Source organism: Thamnophis elegans, chromosome 13 (genome assembly GCF_009769535.1).
Source record: "Thamnophis elegans isolate rThaEle1 chromosome 13, rThaEle1.pri, whole genome shotgun sequence".
NCBI classification, from domain to species: domain Eukaryota; kingdom Metazoa; phylum Chordata; class Lepidosauria; order Squamata; family Colubridae; genus Thamnophis; species Thamnophis elegans.
In genome coordinates, this window is record NC_045553.1 from 40817241 (window position 1) to 40841444 (window position 24204).

At 47.0% G+C, this 24204-nt stretch overlaps 2 protein-coding genes across 2 annotated transcripts in view; both read left to right on the top strand.

Annotated features, from left to right (window-relative positions):
• The first annotated feature begins 16161 nt into the window (after positions 1 to 16161).
• Positions 16162 to 17474, top strand: LOC116516422 (A disintegrin and metalloproteinase with thrombospondin motifs 15-like). The gene has a single exon (XM_032228886.1). It carries the CDS (start codon positions 16533 to 16535, stop codon positions 17388 to 17390), a length of 858 nt encoding a protein of 285 aa, XP_032084777.1. The 5' UTR covers positions 16162 to 16532; the 3' UTR covers positions 17391 to 17474.
• A 2382-nt stretch (positions 17475 to 19856) lies between these two features.
• The window catches only part of LOC116516337 (A disintegrin and metalloproteinase with thrombospondin motifs 15-like), a 48956-nt gene continuing 44608 nt past the window's right edge, over positions 19857 to 24204 (top strand). Inside the window, exon 1 of the mRNA XM_032228766.1 lies at positions 19857 to 19865. Within this exon, the coding sequence (XP_032084657.1) occupies positions 19857 to 19865 (9 nt within the window). The remainder of the gene's footprint in view (positions 19866 to 24204) is intronic.

Here is a 24204-nt window from a genome sequence, read left to right on the forward strand (position 1 = left end):
GGGTTAGGTTTAGGGTTAGGGTTAGGGTTAGGGTTAGGGTTAGGGTTAGGGTTAGGGTTAGGGTTAGGGTTAGGTTTAGGGTTAGGGTTAGGGTTAGGGTTAGGGTTAGGGTTAGGGTTAGGTTTAGGGTTAGGTTTAGGGTTAGGGTTAGGGTTAGGTTTAGGGTTAGGTTTAGGTTTAGGGTTAGGGTTAGGGTTAGGGTTAGGGTTAGGGTTAGGGTTAGGGTTAGGTTTAGGGTTAGGGTTAGGGTTAGGTTTAGGGTTAGGTTTAGGGTTAGGGTTAGGGTTAGGGTTAGGGTTAGGGTTAGGGTTAGGGTTAGGGTTAGGGTTAGGGTTAGGGTTAGGTTTAGGGTTAGGTTTAGGGTTAGGGTTAGGGTTAGGGTTAGGGTTAGGGTTAGGGTTAGGGTTAGGGTTAGGGTTAGGGTTAGGGTTAGGTATAGGGTTAGGTTTAGGGTTAGGTTTAGGGTTAGGGTTAGGGTTAGGGTTAGGGTTAGGGTTAGGGTTAGGGTTAGGGTTAGGGTTAGGTTCAGGGTTAGGTTAGGTTAGGGTTAGGGTTAGGGTTAGGGTTAGGGTTAGGTTCAGGGTTAGCTTTAGGGTTAGGGTTAGATTTAGGGTTAGGTTTAGAGCGCGCTTCTGTCGGCGAGCTGTTGTCGACGGGCTTCTGCGCTCATTCGTCAGTGCGATTTCAAACTCACCGTTTTCTTCCTGCAGTTTCATTGGCGCGCTTTTGTCGAGCGTGCATTTGTCGGTGAACCACTATTGAGTTATCCCTTTAAATAAAGTAAGAAAGAAAGGAGAGGGGGAGGAAAAAGAGAAAAACCTTAATGACAGGGAGAGAGGGAGGGGGAGAGAGAGACCCATTTCCCACAGAAAAAAACAGGGAGCCACAAAACCTGGGGAGGCGTGGCTGAGGGAGGGAGGTCATGTGACTGGGTGGGAGTGACATTGAGTCGGCTCCCGTTGTTTTCTTTTCTGTGGGTCCAAATGGCTCTTTGGGTGTTTAAGGTTGCAGATCCCTGCTCCAGCCAGAGCAACTATTGGCTATGAAAGCTGAACAGAGAAGCAGCTGGGTTGTAGTGGTGTCGGTGTGTGAGAAAGATGTATGTTCACACCTGTGGAAATAAGGGAGCCTAACGCAGATAGAAAAATATGCTGCTCTCTCCAGCAGAAGGACTCACAAGGAGTAGTAGTTGATGGAGCAGGAGGAGGAGAAGCAGTAATGGAAAAGAGTGGAGTAGAGAGCATTGAGTACTAGCTTTTACGTGCTGTTGCCTAGGGCCTTGTGTTGTAGTGACTTGAGTACATGTAAAAGAACCTGTGATCGGCATTCAAATCAAAGGTAAAGTTAAAGGTTTCCCTCGCACATGTATGCTAGTTGTTCCCGACTCTAGGGGGTGGTGCTCATCAGTGTTTCAAAGCCAAAGAGTCAGTGCTGTCCGAAGACGTCTCCATGATCATGTGGCCGGCATGGCTAAACACTGAGCGCGCATTTTTACGTGCTTTTGAACAGCTAGTTTTGGCAGAAGCTGGGACAAGTAACAGGAGCTCACTCCATTACGCGGCACTAGGCATTCGAACTGCCAAACTGTCGACCTTTCTGATCGACAAGCTCAGCCTCTTAGCCACTGTCCAAATATTCCAATATTTCATCAATATTTATAAATATTTCATAAAATAAACATTCAAAGACTTAAGTTCAATTCACACGATCAATTTCTCCATATGCAATAGCTTTTTTTCTGCATTGCTAATATTTGCAAGCTCATATCCAAAGTTCTTTTAGGGCAGGGGTCTCCAACTTTGGCAACTTTAAGACTTGTAGACTTCAAGTCCTAAAACTTGGGGAATTCTGGGAGTTGAACTCCACAAGTCTTAAAGTTGCCAAGGTTGGAGAGCTCTTTTTTAAAAGGCCACATCAGTCAGTCTCTAGTTCTGTGGTTGAGAGTTAGCAATTTTAACATGAGAAAGTGCAGTTTTTAAGAGACTGATATCCTGATTCTCTATGTCTACCCCGCCCCCCCCCCAGCTCATTATTTGTTGGCAAAACCTCTAAATTTTGCATCTCTTCTGAATAACGAGATCCCTGTCGTGGAGGACTGGATTGTGAAAATGTCAGAATTCACAGAAATGCCGAAACTGTTGCATCCCTCAGGAGCAACAAAAGCTTTTCTGAAAGGCTGGAAACCTTATAAGGACTTTTTGCTGAAAGGAGACAGAAATGAATGGATGGTTTATGGATCTGAAGATTAAGAAAGATGTGGACTAAAAGAGGGGCTGAAAAATGTATACAACATCAGAGAGAGAGGAGGGACAACAAAATTAGAATTAACTGTTGAAAAGAAGGGAGGGAATCATTCCTATATTTCTTAACTTCAGGTGCCCTCTCCTCTCCCTTCCTTCTTTCTCCTGTCCCATTCCTTCCTTCCCTCCCTCTCCTCTCCTTTCATCACCTCTCCTCTTCCTTCTCTCCTGTCTTTCTCCCGTCTCCTTGTTTCCTTCCTTCCCTCCCTCTCCTCTCCTCTCTCTTCCTTCTTTTTCCTGTCCCCTCCCTCCCTCCCTTCCTTTCCTTCCTTCCTTCCTTCTTCTATTTCTTCCTTCTTTCTCCTGTCCCCTCCCTTCCCTCCTTCCCTCCCCTCCCCCTTCCCAAGAATCTTAATATAATTTTTTTAAAAAAAAAAATCAATTCAATGCAAGAACATGTCTTTTTGGAATGCTATAAGCCCTACCATCTATCTGATTTGGCTACCGAAGGAGAACTTTATCTGGAAATTGTTTAGATTTTCAATCTGTATCTTGCCTTTGCCAGTCAATTCTCAGATGTGAAGACTTACAGGTGCATTTTTTTTCATTTGTGGAACAGAAAGTGCAGGGCAGACTTGAAAGAAAGAGAGACGCAAAATGAAGTGGTAGCCAATTCTCAATTTTGCTAAAACTTCTTCCCCCCTCCCTATCTCTCCCTTCCCACCTGAAGACCCCCATTGATGTAGCCTTGTAGGGCGACCATTTTGTCACTAGGCAATTTCAGGATGTGATTTTTGAAAGAGGTAGATGATCGAACAGTATCTCCAATGTTCTCTTTTAGCTATCCATCCATCCCTCTAAATTTTAAGAAAAAAGTTAAAAACTAAGCAGAAGCTAAGGAAAAAAAGAGAAAGATTTAAAAAAAAACCCAAAAGAAATATAAAAATACAAAGAAACAGCTTCCGATCTTTACAGCATTTATAGCTACATTATAATAATAATTTGCCTCTTCCTCTAGGGTTAGAAAACCGCTCTGGTTTTTCTCTACAATCTTTTCTCTCTAATCATCAAAACCATAAATCTTATGTTCATTCTCCCCCCCCCTCCTTCTTCATGCGAAAAGACCAAAAGGGATTTCCAGTCAGCAATAAATGTAAGATAATTGTCTTTTCCCTGATGAAAGAAAACAGCGGGACCAAGGATGTAATTATGACGAGCAGACTAAGGATGGGCTTTTGTAGGCCTAAAGACTATAATGTGTCAATGTGGCAGATCCTTCAGATGTGCTCAGAAGGGAATTGCCTGTAGCTCCCTGTGGCATGGAAAGGAGCAATTGCAAATTTAATACTATGTCCAGATCACCACAGATGGGGACTACAGCCAAGAAATTAAAAGACTAGGAAAGCTATGGCAAATCTAGGCAGCATACTAAAAAGCAGAGACATCACCCTGCCAACAAAAGTGCGTCTAGTCAAGGCGATGGTTTTCTCAATTGCAATGGATGGCTGTGAAGGTTGGACCATAAGAGAGGCTGAGCGCCAAAGAATGGAGGCCTTTGAACTCTGGTGCTGGAGAAGACTCCTGCGAGGCCCTTGGACTGCAAGGCGATCGAACCGGTCAGTCCTAGAGGAGATCAACCCTGACTGCTCTTTAGAAGGCCAGATCCTGAAGATGAAACTCAAATACTTTGACTACCTAATGAGAAGGAAGGACTCCCTGGAGAAGAGCCTCATGCTGGGAATGATGGAGAGCAAAAGAAGAAGGGGACGACAGAGAATGAGGTGGCTGGATGGAGTCACTGAAGCAGTAGGCATGAGCTTAAATGGACTCCTGAGGATGTTAGAGGACAGGAAGGCCTGGGGGAAAGTTGTTCATGGGATCACAATGTGTCAAACACAACTTTGCAACTAACAACAACAACCAAGATGAATTGTCTTGTAAAACAGGATGGACAGGACAGGACAAGAAAAGACAAGAGAAGACATGCGAAGACAGGACAGGACAGAATACTTTATTGTACAAGTGTAATTATACACACAAGGAATGTGTCTCTGGTGCAGAAAAACTCTCAGCAACAAATAATCATAATCATAATAAAAAGTGTAATAATAACCATCATAATAATGACACCAATAAAGAAGGCAGTGGAGCAGATGAGAAGGATAATGATAATACAGCCATACTACATGGGTAAACATACTTAGGCAGAAGACAGAATGGTAGAAATTCAGCGTTCAGAAGAGTGATGTCACGAGGGGGGAAAACTGTCCCTGTGTCTAGATGTTTTGGCATGCAACACTTTATCGCAGCATCCTGAGGGGAGGAGTCAAAACAGTTCATGTCCAGGATGCGACGGGTCTGTTGATATTTTCTCAGTCCTCTTCCTGACCTGTGCAGTATCCAGGTCCTCAACGGAAGGCAGGCTGGTCTGACCTAAGCGTAGTACACAAAATTGTCTGCTACAAAATCCTACCTGTCAGCGAATACTTCAGCTTCAACCTCAATAACACACAGGCAAACAATCGATACAAACTCAAGGTAAACCGCTCCAAACTCGATTGCAGAAAATATGACTTCAGCAACAGAAAGGTCAACGCCTGGAATGCTCTACCTGACTCCGTTGTTATATCCTCAGACCCCCATAACTTTAATCTTAAACTATCCACTGTGGATCTCATCCAGTGGTGGGTTTCAAATTTTTTTGCAACCTCTTCTGTAGGTGCTTTGTGGGAGTGGCTTGCCAGCCATGTGACCGGGTGGGAGTGGCTTGCCAGCCATGTGACTGGGTGGGCATGGCCAACTTGTAAAATGTGGTGAAACCCACTTAACAACGCTCTTGCTTAGCAACCAAAATGTTGGCTCAAGAACTCTGGCACTGAAGTGTGCAAGTCTTAAAGCTGTCAAGTTACAAGACCCTTGCACCCCTAACCCTTTAGAAAAAAACTGAGGGGTGTTCAAGCTTGACAGCTTTAAGACTTGTGGATTTCAACTTCCAGAATTCCTCCTCTCACTCTTCATCTTGATGATGTGCGGACGGGTGGAGGGAGGGAGCTGGAACCGGTTCTAAAAGGCTCTGTAGATTTGTGGAACCTCTTCTATAGAAGAGGTTAGAACTGGCAGGAACCCACCCCTGATCTCACCCCATTCCTAAGAGGTCCATAGAAGGGGCGTGCACAAGCGCACCAGCATGCCTACCGTCCCTGTCCTACTGTCCCCATGTATTTGTACTCATTTCCTTTGTCCCTGTCCATCTTTATACCTGCTATATATCTGCTATCTTGTACATGTTTGACAAACCAAATAAAATCCATTTAAAAATGGTTGTTTTCCCCCCTGCCGTCCTAACTATCCGTTGGCATCCGTAACCTGTCCTGTTCAGTTGCTGTACCAAACCAGAACCGTTATAGAGGAACAAATGACAGACTCAATAATTCTTCTGTTGAACTGTAAGCATTCCATGGCATTCAGGATGGACTTGTGCTGGGTTTTTATTTTTATTTTTTTTTCTTTTTGCAATGAGGAGTCCATTCTTCCTGGTCAGTCTGTGAGCAATTGGCTGCGGGAACAGGAAGAATGCAGCTTCAACTCTCTCGGGCTTAAATCCAGCTTTCATTCCGCTGCCAGGCTTTTGAGTGAAGACAAGTGCAGCGAAAACCAAGCCAACCTTCCCTTACCATTCCGAGCCTTTTCCAGTCTATCTTTGTCTTGGAACCCTCTAAAGAACTCGATTAGAAACAGCATCTTTATTTTTTATTTTTAAAAAAGGACCTCAATGAGTTTTTCTTGCATCTGCGTTCTTCTTGGTTTTAATTATTTGAATTTTCAGAGAAAGCTCAGGAGCGGATCAAAACCCGCCTCCGGCCCCCCTCGCCCCCTCCCTCAAATACAAATCAGAATAACCAGAAATGACAGGAAAAATTATGTCTGTAAATAGAACGATGGTTTCCAGATTGAAAAGAGTAAAAAAAAAAATGATTTTTGGACAAATAGGTCAGAGGGTATAAAAAAACTGAAAGCTTCAATATATTTAATGACATCGTAGCCTGGTGGAGGTAAGATTGAGGCTTCAGAAAGTTAAGCGGGGATTCAGCCGGTTTGGACCAGTTCGAGCAAACCGGTAGCTCTGATGATCAGCTGGGCCCGCCCCTGCACTATTCTGATTTGTCTTTGTTGGAAGCCCAGCTGATCAGCGCGGTATAGTTGATTGCTGCACCTCAGCTGTTTTACTCTCTGAGGCTGCAGAAGAAGGTAGGTTTTTCACCTGTTTTCAAATGTACTGCGTGCATGCTCAGCCCACTGGTTGTTATACCAGTTGAATCTCATCCCCAGTGGTAAAATTCAATTTTTTTACTGCCGGTTCTGTGGGTGTGGCTTGGTTTGGTATGGCAGGGGAAGGATACTGCAAAATCTCCATTCCCACCCCACTCCAGGGGAAGGATACTGCAAAATCCCCATTCCCTCCCCACTCCAGAGGAAGGATACTGCAAAATCTCCATTCCCACGCCACTCCAGGGGAAGGATACTGCAAAATCTCCACTCCCTCCCCACTCCAGGGGAAGGATACTGAAAAATCTCCATTCCCACCCCACTCCAGTGGAAGGATACTGCAAAATCTCCATTCCCACCCCACTCCAGGGGAAGGATACTGTAAAATCTCCATTCCCACCCCACTCCGGGGCATGTTTACTGCAAAATCTCCATTCCCACCACACTCTGGGGCCAGCCAGAGGTGGCATTGCCGGTTTTCTGAACCACGCAAAATTCCCGCTACTGGTTCTCTGAACTACTCAAAATTTCCGCTGCTGGTTCTCCAGAACCTGTCAGAACCTGCTGAATTTCACCCCTGTTTCACCATTGAAGTTAAACCGTGCCCTGGAGATTAAGATGCTGGATTTGAAGATCTCTTATACTATTTCCAGATACATGATTCCCCGCCACCATGAATAATTCTGCTTCAGATTTCTGGGGTTTGTAGTAAAATGTTTCCAGAGTAACCCGCACTGCATTATCACTAAAAGAAGGTTGCTAGCAATTTTTACCATTTTAATGAGGAGTAAACTAGTTGAAATGACAATTGTTGTCCCTCCTAATAGAGTACATTAATAATGCATCAAGAGGAAAATTAAGTAATAAAATAGGAATGTATTTTCAGTATCCTCCCCTTTCTTCTTCTTCCTTTTCTTTTTTCCAACTGAGCTAAGATTTTGGTGGCAAAAAGTGACTTTCTGTGACTGACATCTGAATGCTTCTCCAGATGTTTCGGTCTCTTTCCAAAATGGAAACCCATTTATCCATATCTTTGCTCAAAAAGTAGCAATTTGGCAAGTAAATAAGGCATGAGTTCCCCCACCAATCATAATCCTTTTCCAAGGGGCTCACAACGCATTTCAGTGGGCAGATCAAGTTCCTATTGATGACTCAGAATAGGAAACAAGGTATGGGGAACCAAGAAAGCAAAAACAAAATCCAGATTTCTGAAAAGATACACTGCTTTTCTGTCATTGTGTTTTGATCTTGCTTACTTAAGACTATCCATCTGCCTGCCTGCCTGTCTACTTACCTACTATCTACCATCCAGCTATATCCACCCACCAGGGGTGGGTTTCTCGCCCCGTTCCAACCGGTTCGGTTGGAACGAGGCCGGCGGCGTCCTCGCGCACGCACGCGGCGTCCTCACGCACGCACGCGGCGTCCTCGCGCACGCACGCGGCATCCTCACGCACGCACGCGGCGCACGCATGCGTACTAGCGTCTGCACGATGCTCCAGCTGCTCCTGGAGGATCGCGCAGGCGCTGTATGCGTTCTCGCATGCGTAGAAGCGCAGAATTCATAAAAACCGGGTAAGGAGCGGATGCGGGTGTGCGGGCGCGCGCGGGCGCGGGGGGGGGGGGGCTTCGCTGTTCCCGGAAGTTACTTACTTCCTGGTTCGGCGACCAACCGGATCGCAGGGACCGGTGCGAACCGGTCGAAACCCACCCCTGCCACCCACCCACCCACCCACCCACCCATCCATCCAGTGGTGGGTTTCAAAAATTTTTTGAACCTACTCTGTGGGTGTGGCCTCCTTTGTGGGAGTGGCTTGCTGGCCATGTGACCTGGTGGGAGTGGCTTGCCGGCCATGTGTTTTCTTTCTCCCTCCCTCTCTTTCTCTCTCTCCTTCCTTTTGTATCTGTGTCCCTTTTTCTTTTTTTCCTTTCATCTCTCTCTCACTTTTTCTTTCTTTCTTTCTTTCTTTCTTTCTTTCTTTCTTTCTTTCTTTCTTTCTCTTTCTCTTTCTCTCTCTGTGTGAGTCTGTGTGTGTGTGTGTGTGTGTGTGTGTGAGTGGTGGGTTTCAAAAATTTGATGAACCGGTTCTACCGAACTGGTGCGAACTGGTAGGAACCCACCTCTGCATCCATCCATCCATCCATCCATCCATCCATCCATCCATCCATCCATCCATCCATCCATCCATCCATCCTGCGAGCCAGTTTGGTCTAGTGCAGTGATGGCAAACCTTTTTGTAAAGGCGTGCCAAAATTGTGTGCATGCGCCCAGACCCACAATAGAATATGCCCCACCTACCTGTGCATGCGCGCGGGACCACCTTTGGTGGGAAGGTAACAGCATTCCATGCACCTTCGGCATTTAGTCATGCCAGCCACATGACCACGGAGACGTTTTCGGACAGCTCTAGCTCTTCAGCTTTGAAACAGAGATGAGCACTGCCCACTAGAGTTGGGAACGACTAGCACATATGTGCGAGGGAAACCTTTACCTTTTCTTTTCTTTTCTTTCCTTCCTTCCTTCCTTCCTTCCTTCGTTTCTTCTTTCTCTCTCTCTCTCTCTCTCTCCCCCCTCTCTCTCTCCCCATCCAATCCCATCCCATCTCATCTCATTTATCTACCCTCTGCCCTCCTTTGCTGAAATCCAGAATTCCATTCTCCCTTTCCCTGCTTCAAGACTGAATACGTTGTCCAGGATGGTTCCACCACAAAACCGCGGTAGACTAAAGCGCGTGTGACTAAAGCGCGGTGCCAAAACCGCACCGTCAAAACCGCGCGACAACAGCGCGCCGACAACAGCGCGCTGACAGAAGCGCGCTGTAACATAACCCTAAAAATAACCCTAAACCTAACCCTAAACCTAACGCTAAACCTACCCTAAACCTACCCTAAACCTAACGCTAAACCTTACCTTAAGTTAAATCGTTCTTCTGTCGGCGTGCTGTTGTGGGCGCGCTGTTGTGGGCGCGCTTTTGACATCGCGGTTTTATTGCCGCGGTGTTGTCGGCGCGCTTTAGTCTACAACGGTTATGTCGTGCCACGGTCCAGGATTGGAAAAATGTATCAAAAGGGAAAAGGCCCATGGATCGGGCCCTGCAGCCTTGGAAGTTCTGCTCTCAGAATTGGCATCAATGGGAGCCCCTAAGGTGGTTGAATTTGAAATGGAAGCCTTGAGTGTTTCCAGCTTGCAGGGCCACTGAGTTATGGAATGAGGAACATCTCTTGATTCTCAATTTGTAGTGGTGCCTTGCAGCCCCAACGAGCATTCTGCTGAGTCTCACCACACCTTCAACTATAGCAACTCCAAAGCCTTTTTTTGCTTGTACTTTTGACTCTTGTGTGCATTGCTGCCTTTATACAACCAGCAATTAAAACAAGCCTTGCTTTTTCCATAATTGTTATCGGCTACTTTTCAAGATTCCACATTCTCCCGGATGAAGCTGACCCACCGCTCTGCTCTCAAACCCCACCCTTATCAACGTTCTTATTCAACCGCTGCCAAACATTCTTTATGAGCTCATTCAGTGGGGAGAACTTTCCTGTTGAACTTCAGCAAATAACGACCCCGTGCCTCATTCTTCCCTTCCCTTTGTAGTTCCATGCTTGAAACGCAAATATGGAAATCAAAGATTGGAGAGGCGGAAAAGAATTGTCCATTTCTATGTGCTGCCTTAGAAATCATGTATACACAGAGGCAAAGAGGTGAAGTGCGGATCTGATACTATTTATCCACATATGCTGAAACCAACAAATGAATGTTCCTTCCTTCCTTCCTTCCTTCCTTCCTTCCTTCCTTCCTTCCTTCCTTCCTTCTTTCCCTCCCTCCTCTCTGTGACATCATTCTTCTTCATCCCCTCCTTCCTTCCCTCCCTCCCTCCTCTCTGTAACATCATTCTTCTTCCTTCCCTCCCTCCCTCTCTCCCCCTCCCTCTCTGTGACATCATCATTCCTCCTTCCTTCCCTCCCTCCTACTTTTCTTCCTTCCTTCCCTCCCTCCTTCTTCTTTGTGACATCATTCTTCTTCCCTCCTCTCTCTCTCTCTCTCTCTCTCTTTCTTTCTTTCTTCTTTCTTTCTTCTTTCTTCTTTTCTTTCCTTTCTTCCTTCCTTCCTTCCTTCCTTCCTTCCTTCTTTCTTTCTTTCTTTCTTTCTTTCTTCTTTCCTCCCTTCCTCTCCAAACATTGATAAAAACAAATAATACCATGGACATTATTTTTCAAACCAGAGTTGTAGTTGCACATGTTGAAGATTTTTTGTTTCTGATGTTGAATTATTATGTAATCCTTTCATTCAAGCATACTTAAAGGTAAAGGTTCCCCTCGCACATATGTGCTACTCGTTCCCGACACTAGGGGGCAGTGCTCCTCTCCGTTTCGAAGCCAAAGAGTCAACGCTGTCCAAAGAGATCTCTGTGGTCATGTGGCCAAACGCCAAAGGCGCACGGAACGCTGTTATCTTCCCACCAAAGGTGGTCCCTATTTTTCTACTTGCATTTTTACATGCTTTCAAACTGTTAGGTTGGCAGAAGCTGGGACAAGTAACGGGAGCTCACTCCGTTACGCAGCGCTAGGGATTCGAACTGCCAAACTGCCGATCTTTCTGATCGACAAGCTCAGCGTCCTAGCTACTGAGCCACCACATCCCGCTATGCATGCATGCATGCATGCATGCATGCATGCATGTATGTATGTATGTATTTAATTTAGAGACCACCCAACTCCTAGGAACACTTAAAGGTTTTCAATTTTTAAAGTAAGAACGATACCATGAAAGAATAAAAGTCATTCCTCTCACACCCACTCATGGCTTTAGGAAAGTGCTGCATTGAAGTGGTGGGTTTTATTTTACTTGCATCTTTTGGCGTGGGGTCCACATGCATCCCAGTGGGTTCTGAACATACATAAAGACACCCACCCACACAGACATAAAAGTTAAGCTTAGATTTCAAAACGGCATGCAGCCCTTCACTTCCCGCTGTATCCCTGCAAATCTTTAAAGTTTAGAAAAAAGTCCCTTTATCTACAAGGATGGCTGGATGGACCAATACACTTAACAGGTAGTAAAGAATAACAACAACAACAATAACAGTAACCAGTTACATTAAAGATCTGACTTAATGTTACTCTTAGGAAGAAAAAGATTGTTAAAGCTACATGTCCCTTTCTAGCAAAATGCTTCTAACTCAGGGGTATCCCACCTTAGCAACTTTAAGATTTGTACACAAAATCCCAGAATCCTGAGAGTTGAAGTCGGAGGAGGTATTCAGCAGGTTCTGACCAGTTCTGGAGAACCGGTAAATACCACCTCTGATTGGCCCTGCCCCCATCTATTCTCTGTCTCTGGAGTCCCAGCTGATTGGGAGGAAATGGGGATTTTACAGTATCCTTCCCCTGAAGTGGGGAGAGAATGGAGATTTTACAGTAACCCTTCCCTGGAGTAGGGAGGATATGGGGATTTTGCAGTATACTTCCCCTGGAGAGGGGAGGAAATGCGGATTTTGCAGTATCCTTCCCCTGGAGTGGGGAGGGAATGGGGATTTTACAATATCCTTCCCCTGGAGTGGGGAAAGAATGGAGATTTTACAGTAACCCTTCCCTGGAGTAGGGAGGATATGGGGATTTTGCAGTATCCTTCCCCTGGAGTGGGGAGGGAATGGAGATTTTACAGTATCCTTCCCCTGAAGTGGGAAGGGAATGGAGATTTTACAGTAACCCTTCCCTGGAGTAGGGAGGATATGGGGATTTTGCAGTATACTTCCCCTGGAGAGGGGAGGAAATGGGGATTTTGCAGTATCCTTCCCCTGGAGTGGGGAGGGAATGGGGATTTTACAATATCCTTCCCCTGGAGTGGGGTGGGAATGGTATCCTTCCCCTGCCACACCCACCAAGCCATGCCATGTCCACCAAGCCACACCCACAGAACCGGTAGTAAAAAAAATATTGAATCTCACCACTGGTTGAAGTTCACAGGTTTTAAAGTTGTCAAGGTTGGACACCCCTGTTCTGAGCATCATTGCCCCACACAACTCATCCCTCTAAGTGACAACATCCAGCTGCCCTTGCCTAGCAGGCATTCCAGCCAGACCCAGTGAGGTGTGGGATGGGAGACCACAAGGAAAGCCCAGAAATATAGATTCAACTAGGAAATCAATATCTGGGATGAAAGCAAGGTCAGAACTTCTTCCGTGCTGCTAGCAGAGAGAGAGAGAGAGAGAGAGAGAGAGAGAGAGAGAGAGAGAGAGAGAGAGAGGGAGAGATGGATGGATATATCCATGAAGTCACCAGATTGATTAACCTGGCCTCCCCTTACAAGCATGTCCAAACAATTTGTACTGCTGACTGGGGAATTCTGGTAGTTGATGTCAAATCTTAAGGCTGCCAAGGTTGGAAACCCTTGGTCTAACCTACAGCCTGGATTAAAAATAGAAACAACAGAAACAAGAGGTGTATAATGATGAACTCACTATTAGAACTTGAGGCCTTTTGGCATTTTCAACCCAATTTGTGGACAGAGAAATAGCAGTAAATTTTCCAATATCTTCCCAAGGAAGAGGAAGTCTCAAAACTGTCTCTTGAGAGTTTCAATCTCCCTTAGTGGTGGACTAGAGTGGAAAAAGCTCTGAAGACATCTGTGATATTTAACTGAAGAATGGGAAGCTGCAACCTCTTGGCAAGATATTTGCAAAGACAAAGACACAGACACACACACAGACACACGAACATATATCCTGGCCAATCCCCAACCCAGCGAGCTCATAACAAATCACATGCAAAAACACCTCCTTCCTTTGCAGGTACCCGGAAATTTTCTTCCTGGCTGAAATAGTCTTCAAAGCAAATTTTCGCTTCTGTAGCTGAAGAAGAAATCATATTTTTACGATCATTCAAAAGGTCTTCCTTTGGAACAAAACCACTTGTTCTGACACCCCTATTGTTATTCTTTCCTTGTTGGTCAACACTGAAAAAAGTCACCTACGATTGGTCCTTGCATTTATGAGAGTCACAACATCCCTTCTGACCCAGTGTCTGAATGTGACCCGACAAAAGCGCGAACGTCATAAGCGCGCCGACAAAACCGCGGGGCTAAAACCGCGATGTCAACAGCGTGTCGACAACAGTGTGCCGACAACAGCGCGCTGACAGAAGCGCGATTTAAGTTAAGGTAAGGTTTAGGGTTAGGATTAGGTTTAGGTTTAGGGGTTAGGGGTTAGGGGTTAGGTTTAGGGTTAGGTTTAGGGTTAGGTTTAGGGTTAGGTTTAGGGTTAGGTTTAGGGTTAGGTTTAGGGTTAGGTTTAGGGTTAGGTTTAGGGTTAGGTTTAGGGTTAGGTTTAGGGTTAGGTTTAGGGTTAGGTTTAGGGTTAGGGTTAGGTTTTGGGTTAGGTTTTGGGTTAGGTTACAGCGCGCTTCTGTCGGCGCGCTTCAGGGCTCATTCATCGCTCCTTCATCGCGTGGTTTTGTCGGCACGGTTTTGTCACCACGGTTTAGTGAGGCGCGCTTTTGTCGTTCGCGCATTTGTGGTGGAACCGTGTCTGACAAGTCAATAACAGAATAACTGAGTTGGAAGGGACCTTGGAGGTCTTCTAGTCCAACTCTCTGCTCAAGCAGGAGACCCTATACTATTGCAGACAAATGGCTGTCCAATCTCTTCTTAAAAACTTCCGATGTTGGAACATTCACAACTTCTGGAGGCAAGTTGTTCCACTGATTAATTGTTCTCACTGTCAGGAAATTTCTCCTTAGTTCTAAGTTGCTCCTCTCCTTGATTAGTTTCCACCCATTGTTTCTTGTCCTACCCTCAGGTGCTTTGGAGAATAGCTTGACTTCCTCTTCTTTGTGGCAACCCCTGAGATATTGGAAGACTGCTATCATGTCTCCCTTAGCCCTTCTTTTCATTCAACTAGACATACTCAGTTCCAGCAACTTTTCTTTATAAAGAATAAAAAAGAAAGGATGAAATATTATTATAGTTGGTTGCACAATCAACCAGATGTTTAAACTGGGTTTGGCATTATTATCTACTTATCTAGCCTTTCCCAAGAACCTGGGATAGGCAGATCCTGTTATTGGATGATGTTAATCATACAATCGCAGGATGCAAGTAATCTTCACAGGTCTCTAAAGCGAAGGAAAACTGAAGTGAACTCATAAGCTTGGTCCTGGTTTTACTTAGTGACTTTAATGACAATTGCTGGTCCTACTTGTAGTTGCTAAACAAGGATTATCTGTAGTGGTGAAGGCATCAGGCTAGAAACTGGGTAAATGTGAATTCTGGTCCCTCCTTAGACATCAAGCCAGTTTGATGACCTTGGGCCAGTCACTGTATCTAGCCACAGGAAGAAGTCCACAGGAGTCAAAAGTGCCTGCCTGCCTGCCTGCCTGCCTGCCTGCCTGCCTGCCTGCCTGCCTGCCTTTCTATCTATCATCTATCTATCTATCTATCTATCTATCTATCTATCTATCTATCTATCTATCTATCTATCTATCTATCTATCATCTATCTATCTATCTATCTATCTATCTATCTATCATCTATCTATCTATCATCTATCTATCTATCTATCTATCTATCTATCTATCTATCTATCTATCTATCTATCTATCTATCATCTATCTATCTATCTATCTATCTATCTATCTATCTATCTATCTATCTATCTATCTATCATCTTTATCTGTCTGTCTGTCTGTCTGTCTGTCTGCCCGCCCGCCCGCCCCCACCCACCCCACCTACCTACCTACCTACTTACCTACCTACCAACCTACCTACCTACCTATCTATCTCTATCTATCTATCATCTGTCTGTCTGTCTATCTATCATCTATCTATTTGTAGGGATACAAATAAACAAATAAAAATAAATTTTAAAAAGTCTCTCATCTACCTATCACCTATTATCTATCTATCTATCTATCTATCTATCTATCTATCTATCTATCATCTGTCTATCTATCTATCTATCCATCCATCTATCCATCCATCCACCCACCCACCCATCTACTCACATCTATCTATCTATCTATCTATCTATCTATCTATCTATCTATCTATCTATCTATCTATCTATCTATCTATCTATCTATCTATCTATCTATCTTTCTCTGACTTAATGCTGCCTTACACATTGTTGGATCAAACCACTGTTCTCTCTTCATGTGCAGCATCTCTTCAGCTGCCTTTAGCTTGGCAACACTTGTGGGAATCAGACACCATTAATAGATTTGGCTATAAACAAAACATAACCCCAAAACAGTGGGCTCCGAGAAACTTTAATTAGAGAGAAACGAGGGCGGTGGGGGCGAGAGAGCGAGCGAGAGCGAGGGCACTGAATCAGAGCAAAGAGCGAACTGGCTGGAGAGACAGCAGAAAAAGGCACACCAAACACGGCAGCGCTGCAAAATGTTCCTCCTTTAAAGAGAGGGAGAGAGAGAGAGAAAAGATAGAAGCAGAAGAAGAGACGGGGGAGGAGGGGAAACGCGGGGGGGGGGGAGGCGAAGGAGAACCCACCAGTCGCTCTCCGGCGCTGCCTCTTTAAATCGCGGGCGAAAGCGCCGGTGCCGAGCTCCAGCGAGGAACTCCGCGAGCTTCAAGTGGCTGCGGGAAGACCCAATAAGAGCCTTTCAGCACCTCCCCTTGGAAACACAAAAAGAAAGTCTGATTACAAACCTTTGGCTCCGTCGGAGAGAAAAAGAGAGAGAGAAATTGGCACATGACAGCCCTGTATATAAAGCCTTAACAAGCCCAGCGCCTTTTGGAGAACCCAGGTGCTGGGCGCAGTGGGGGAAGACCCGGAGGCGGCAGCGGAGGAGAAGGAGAAGAGAAGGAGGAGGAGGAGAACTAGAAGGAAGAGAAGGAGAAGGAGAAAGAGGCGAAGATGCTTCTTTAAAAGCCAGCCAAGGAACCGGAGACCAGAACGGGCGCTTGTCGGGGCTCCGGAGCTACCCGGGGGACTCTGCCTTCCGCCGGGCGAATGCGCAAGTGACCTGGTCGCCCAGGCGAGCCAGATCCCCCCACTCCGGGCCCGGCGAGCCATGCCGCCTCTCTGGCGGGGTTCCTTCTGGCTGTGCCTGGCCCTATTGCCCGGCCTGGGCGCGCCGATGCCGTCGGAGATCGTGACTCCCATCCGCCTGGACCCGGATCTCAACGGGCGCCAGTATTTCCAGCGAGGGGACGAGGATCCCCCGCAGCAAGGGACCATCTTCCAGATCACCGCCTTCCGAGAGGATTTCTACCTGAACCTGAGCCCCGATGCCCAGTTCCTGGCTCCCGCCTTCGCCACCCGCTACCTGGGCGCCCCGCGGAGGGATGAGCCCCGGGACCTGCGCCGCTGCTTCTACTCCGGCGACGTCAACTCGGATCGGGACTCCTTCGCCGCCCTGAGCCTCTGCGGTGGGCTGACCGGCGCCTTCGGCTACCGCGGGGCCGAGTATCTCATCAGCCCGGTGCGCAACGCCAGCGCCGGCGGGCAGGCGCTGCGCAACAGCCAAGGGGCGCACCTGTTGCAGCGGCGGAGCGCGCCTCGCCACGCCGCGGCCACCTCTCGCTGCGGGGTAGATTCCGCCTCCCACCCGGCTTTGGCGCAAGCCCTGGAGAGATACAAGGGCTCCGGGCCCGGGGGAGGCAAGCCGGGCCAGAACGAGACGATGCCGTCGGGGCTCAGGAAGAGCGGCCGCGCCAAGCGCTTCGTCTCCATCCCCAGGTACGTGGAGACGCTGGTGGTGGCCGACGAGTCCATGGTCAAGTTCCACGGCGACGACCTCCAGCACTACCTGCTGACTCTCATGGCTACGGCCGCCCGGCTCTACCGGCACCCAGCATCCAGAACCCCATCCACCTGGCCGTGGTCCAGTTCATGGTCATCGGGCAAGACGACAAGGGGCCCAAAGTGACGGGCAACGCGGCGCTGACCTTGCGCAACTTCTGCGTCTGGCAGAAGAAGTGGAACAAGGGCAGCGACAAGCACCCCGAGTACTGGGACACCGCCATCCTCTTCACCAAAAAGGTGGGTGGGGTGGGGTGGGGTGGGGGGCTGGAGCGGGCCGGAGGGACGGGAAGGCCGGGGGGAACGGCGGGGAAGGCGGGTGCGCTCCCTGCGCTCTTGGAGCTTGGATTCCCGTCTCCTCGCAAGTTTGGGGACCCACCTCTCCTTCCCTCCCTCCCTCCCTCTGGACGCTTCTGCCTGTCCCCGGCGTGCCTTTGCGGGCGGGAAGGGAGGGAAGGGAATGGGTGTGGGGAAGGGAGGAGAGAGACTGTCGCCCCTCCCCGCCTCCAGAAGCACTGAGCTTTCCCCGTGTTGGAGCAGCCGTCTTCGCAGCGGGACCAGGGGAGGACGAGGAGGAGGCGGCGCTGTAAGAATCCAGATGTGGTGCAGATGATGCACGCTTCTGCAGGGATGGTGGCGATGGAATTCTCCTTGGTCCCTTCCCTGGGTTTCTTTCCGGCTTTTTTCGTAGGCAGCAGCTCGGTCTCGGAGGCAGCTTCCCGGAGCAAGACCCAGCCTGTCTCTGGAGATTCTCAGTCATCCAGGTCAGGGTTGTCCCAAATGCTTTTTTTCAAGAGGCAACTGGATCTGTTTTTTTCTTTGAAGACCCTTCGCGTCTCATCCAAGAGGCTTCTTCAGCTCCAGACCATCCAGTCAGAGCTGAAGAAGCTTCTCTGATGAGAAGTGAAACGTCTTCAAAGAAAAACCAGAAGAGTAGAGTAGAATAGAACAGGGTAGGGTAGGGTAGGGTAGAGTAGAGTAGAGTAGGGTAGGGTAGGGTAGGGTAGGGTAGGGTAGGGTAGGGTAGAGTAGAGTAGAGTAGGGTAGGGTAGGGTAGGGTAGGGTGTTCCACCACAAACCGCGGTAGACTAAAGCACGTGTGACTAAAGCGCGGTGACAAAACCGCACCGTCAAAACGGGCGACAACAGCGCGCTGACAACAGCACGCCGACAGAAGCGCACTGTAACATAACCCTAAACCTAACCCTAAACCTAACCCTAAACCTAACCCTAAACCTAACCCTAAACCTTACCTTAAGTTAAATCGCGCTTCTGTCGGCGCGCTGTTGTCGGTGCGGTGTTGTTGGCGCGCTTTTGACATCGCGGTTTTAGCGCCGCGGTGTTGTCGGCGCGCTTTTGACGTTCGCGGTTATGTCGTGCCACGAGGGTAGGGTAGGGTAGAGTAGAGTAGAGTAGAGTAGAGTAGAGTAGAGTGGAGTGGAGTAGAATTAGAGTAGACTAGACTAGAATAGAATGTAGACTAGACTAGACTAGAAAGTAGAATAGAATAGAATAGAATAGAATAGAATAGAATTCAATTCTTTATTGGCCAAGTGTGGTTGGACACACAAGGAATTTGTCTTTGGTGATATGTTCTCGGTATACATAAAAGAAAAGATACATTCATCAAGAATCCTAAGGTACAACACTTAATGATAGGCATAGGGTACAAATAAGTACCATAATCAAATCATACTAGGAGACAATCAATATCAATCATAAGGATACAAGCAACAAAGTTACAGTCCTGCAGTCATAAGTGGGAGGAGATGGGTGATAGGAACGATGGGAAGATTAAAAGCAATAGTAATGCAGACTTCTTGAATAGTTTGACAGTGTTGAGGGAATTATTTGTTTAGCAGAGTGATGGCATTCAGGAAAAAAAACCTGTCCTTGTGTTTAGTTAGAATAGAATAGAATTTTATTATTTGTATGCCGCCCTTCTCCGGGAGGACTCAGGGCGGCGAACAATTCAAGGGGAAAAAGGGGAACATTAAAAAAAACAAAATACAAATAATAAAAGTAGACAACAGTCACACAACCATACATGTCGAGAGGGGAGGGAACTCATCACCCCCAGGCCTGCCGGCAAAGCCAGGTTTTGATGGCTTTTCGGAAGACCTGGAGAGAGGTGAGGGTCCGAATCCCTGCGGGAGCTCATTCCAGAGGGCCGGAGCTGCCACAGAGAAGGCCCTCCCCGGGTAATAGCCAGGTGGCATTGGCTGGTAGACGGCACCCGGAGGAGGCCAACCCTGTGAGATCTAATGGGTCTGTGGGAGGTAATTGGCAGCAGGCGGTCTCTCAAGTTGTTCTGGTGTGCAGTGCTCTATAGTGTCATTGTGAGAAAGTCCAGTGCCTCTTGCAAAAAGCACCTTTGGGACAAGACACAGTATGTGGTAGCTTCCAATCAAGCAGAGGTGGGGCTGGGGGTTGGGGAGGAAGAGGCTGGTTCTAGGTGCTGCCGAAGACCCTTTTTCAAAATGTGCCCATTAGGGATTGAGGGCATCACCTACTATTGTGACTGTGTAAAGGTTGCCTGCTTGATAGGGGGAGCGATGGTGCAAATTGCTTGTAGGGACACACTTGTAAGGGGATGGCCCAGGTAAGTCAGCCTGGTTGACTTTCTGCATATATCCGTCTCTCGTTTCCTCCTTAGCAGCATTGAAGAGGCGTGGGCCTTTTGCTTTCCTCTCAGGTATTAACTTTCCAGTTGAATCTACAGTTCTGGGTCTTCTGTGTGGCCTCCCATCCTGCAGCTCAGTAGATCTGGATAGAATGTCCACCAGGCAAGGCCAGCTGGGTGCTGTCATTTAGCGGGATGAGCTGTAGGGGCCAATGACACTCAGATCAGGGGTGTCCAACCTTGGCAACTTTAAGACTCTGGATTTCAATTCGAAGAATTCCCCAGCCAGCCATGCTGGCTGGGGAATTCTGGGAGTTGAAGTCCACAGTCGTTCAAGTTGCCAAGATTGTTCAGCCTTGCTCTAGAATGTTTTGATTTGCTGGGAGAAGGCAACAAGTGACTTATGGATATCTATGGAGATTCTCAGTCATCCAGGTCATGGTTGCCCCAAAGGTGCTTTTTCAAGAGGCAACTGGACTTTCTGGACTTTTTCCTTGAAGAGGTTTCACTTCTCATCCTAGAAGCTCTTCAGCTCTGAGCCAAAGAAGCTTCCTGGATGAGAAGCCAAATGCCTTCTAAGAAAAAACCAGAAAGTCCTGTTGCCTCTTGAAAAAAACACCTTTGGGATGAATAGTTTCTGGAAGGATCATTTCAGGGCTCGGGTCTTTGACAGCTCACCTCTGCAAAGCTTATGCTTTGTGATTCTCTGCAGTCACGGTGGTCAATCTGACATGCCTGACAGAACCTAGTTTTGGGTTGGAACATTCCTGGTACCGTTGGTAGTGTGACCAATAAATAGGTTGTGGGAAAAAGGCAGAATTGAAGGGGCTGCCTTATCGACAAGACGACGACAATTGTTCAGGGAATGTCAGAATCTTCCCTTCTTTCCTCCTGCTGCTAGTTCTCCAGTCTGGTAGCTCCCATGGATAAATTAGAGATATCCACCACCTCTGATCCAAACAGTTCCATCTGTAAATAGCAATAGCAGTTAGACTTATATACCGCTTCATAGGCCTTTCAGGCCTCTCTAAGCGGTTTACAGAGAGTCAGCATATTGCCCCCCAACAATCTGGGTCCTCATTTTACCCACCTCGGAAGGATGGAAGGCTGAGTCAACCCTGAGCCGGTGAGATTTGAACCGCTGACCTGCTGATCTAGCAGTAGCCTGCAGTGCTGCATTTAACCACTGCGCCACTTGGCTCTGTAATGCAAACAGAAGGTTTCTATTTTCTCTCACTTATAGGAGAGACAAACAAAAGGGGGTGGGGGAGAGCAGACCAGGTGAATGTACTCAAGACATAACCTGTCTAAATGGAAGGCTTTCTTGATGCTTCTCGTAGCTCTACTTCTTCTGTGCTTGACTTAGAACAATAGCAATGGTGCTTAGACTTATATACCGCTTTGCAGTGCTTTTACAGCCCTGTGTAAGCGGTTTACAGAGTCAGCCTCTTGCCCCCAACAATCTGGGTCCTCGTTTTACCCACCTCAGAAGAGTGGAAGACTGAGTCAACCTTGAGCCGATGAGATTTGAACTGCCAAACTATAGCAAGCAGTCAGCTGAAGTAGCCTGCAGTACTGCACATTTAACCACCGCACCATTCGGCTCAGTACAAGTGTAGGCAGCCTTGTGTTTCAACTACAACTTGAACAGTTTGTTGCCTAACAAGGGTTAAAAGTTTAAAACATCCGAAGGACTCCAGGATGTGGATTACCCCCAAATTTAAGGCCATCCTCTGATGAGATAGCCACCCTGGCACAGCAATTAACAAGCAATTTACAAAAACCAGTAGAGAACTAAGTATGTGAATCCTTTTGAATGTGTTGACTATTGTTTGAGCAAAAAGATGTCTATTCCCTAATCTTCCAGATCTCTAAATCAGCTGTAGACCTCTGTCTTACAGATTCCTCATGAGACAAAACTGTCTGGAGCCAGGGGTGAAATGCTCTGAAGTCTGCTAACGGTTCGCTTCGCTACCAGTTCACTTTACCCGCACATGCGTGCTGTTCGCCTGAACCAGTAGTAAAAATATGCTACCAATTCGGGCAAACTGGTAGTTCCAACGATCAGCTGTGCAAGAATCAGCAGTGTCACACCATTTCTAATTGATTTCTAATTGATCTGATTTCTAATCGCGCAGCACAGCTGATTGTCACACAGCTGATTGTTGGAGCTACCGATTTGCCCGAACTGGTAGCAGTTTTTTTTTACTACCGGTTCAGGTGAACCGGTAGGATTTCACTCCTGTATGGAGCCCTGCTGGGTTATCTCAAATCTTCTCCTTGTCCAGAGAGCAATGACAAAAAGTCAGTTTAATTGCGGAATCTTCATTCTGCTGGCATCATTGGCTTTGCTTTTACTGGAGCTGTCTTCAGTTCTCCATTTCTTCCCCGGAGGTCTCATTTTTCATGGGAAGATTTATTTCCTGTTGGGGTAAACAATTCCATTCATTTAATTGCCCAACTCTTTGTCCTTCAAGGGAAATCCTGTGATTTGTTCTTAATTAGAGGAGGATTTGCTACTCTATTCCTTGCAATGTGGTTTTTTTTCCCTTTCCTTTGAGGCTTAGGGGATATCCTTCACAAACCCATGGAGATCAGGGATAGAATGTGGGTGTTGTTCAGTTGCACCACACTTTAGAAACATCACAGTCCTCACAGCTTCCTCCTAGTAAATCCTGAGTTCAGATGTTGGATTCCTTTTTTTTTTAGTGCCTCTCTCGTATGGCACTTCGCTTCACTTTCTTTGCATAGATGCTGACAACTTAAGTATACTTTGTGATTGGTCTGTGTGATAGATTCTTCACCAATAGGAAAGCAAGTTCTCAGTATTTTTGTGAGCCCGTATCAACCATCAGTAAAGACCCAGAAAAAATTAGTAATAGCGCTTATACTTATATACCGCTTCACAGTGCTTTACAGCCCAAAGTGGTTTACAGAGTCAGCATATTTTCCCCAACAATCTGGGTCCTTATTTTATCATCCTTAGAAGGATGAAATGCTGAGTCAACCTTGAGTCAGTCAGAATCGAACTGCTGGCAGTCAGCAGAATTAGCTTGCAATACTGCATTCTAACCATCGCATTGCCATGGCCTTTCTTTCTTTTTTCTTTCTTTCCTTCCTTCCTTCCTTCCTTTTCTCCTCCCTCCCTCCTTCCTTTGTTCCTCTTTCTCCCTTCCTTCCTTAGCACTTAGCAATAACACTTAGACTTATACCACTTCACAGAGCTTTTACAGCCCTGTCTAAGTGGTTTACAGAGTCAGCCTCTTCCCCCCAACCACCGGGTCCTCCTTTAACCATCCTCAGAAGGATGGAAGGCTAAGTCAACCTTGAGCTGGTCAGGATCAAACTCCTGGCCATGGCAGAGACTGTCTGCATTTTAACTATGGTGCCACCAGGGCTCTCTTTGTTTTCTTTTTGCCTAGATGGCATTTAAGCAGATGATGGGATTCATATTTCATTGAGGACTTTCTCGATATGCTCAAGTTGAACGTTTGTTGTTCCTATCATTTCAGTGCATGGCAACAAACTCAGTTACATTTGTGCAGTGGTGGGTTGTGACCAGTACGTCCCAGTAGAGCATACCGGTGCCTGCTGGGAGCACCGGGGACTGTTCTGGTATGGTGTCCGGAGGGCCACCGCCCGCCTGAGCTCCTTACCGTTTGAGCTCTTCAGGTCTTCCCCGCATGGAGTATACAGTGCCTGTGCGATGCTCCGCCGTGCAGCTGGAGCATCAAGGAGGCGCCACGAAGCATCGCAGGCGGTAAGTACGCATGCACACTGCGCACATTCATATGGTGGACGCCAGGCCCCATTGCAATGCACCAGTGGGAGATGTTTCCACACCTCTCATCTGGATTTCTCCCTTTTTATGTCAGAAACTCTAATCTAGTATTTCCATTTTCTTCATTTACTTATTTTTTCAGGCTTCATTGCCATCAGTAGTGTTGTCTTCCTGCCAGACAATCACTAGATTAGCTAGGCTGTAATTCTCTTAATATGGGACATGGTGCTCAGTGGGTAAGATGCTGAGCTTGTTGATCGTTGGCAGTTTGGCGGTTCGAATCCTTAGCGTCATGTAATGGATTGAGCTCCCGTTACTTGTCCCAGCTTCTGCCAACCTAGCAGTTAGAAAGCACATAAAAAATGCAAGTAGAAAAATAGGGACCACCTTTGGTAGGAAGGTAACAGTGCTCTGTGCACCTTCAACGTCTCTGTGATCATGTGGCCGGCATGACTAAATGACGGAACACTTAACCTTCCACCAAAGGTGTCCATATCTCTGTGGTGCTCATGAACGGTGCTCATCTCTGTTTCAAAG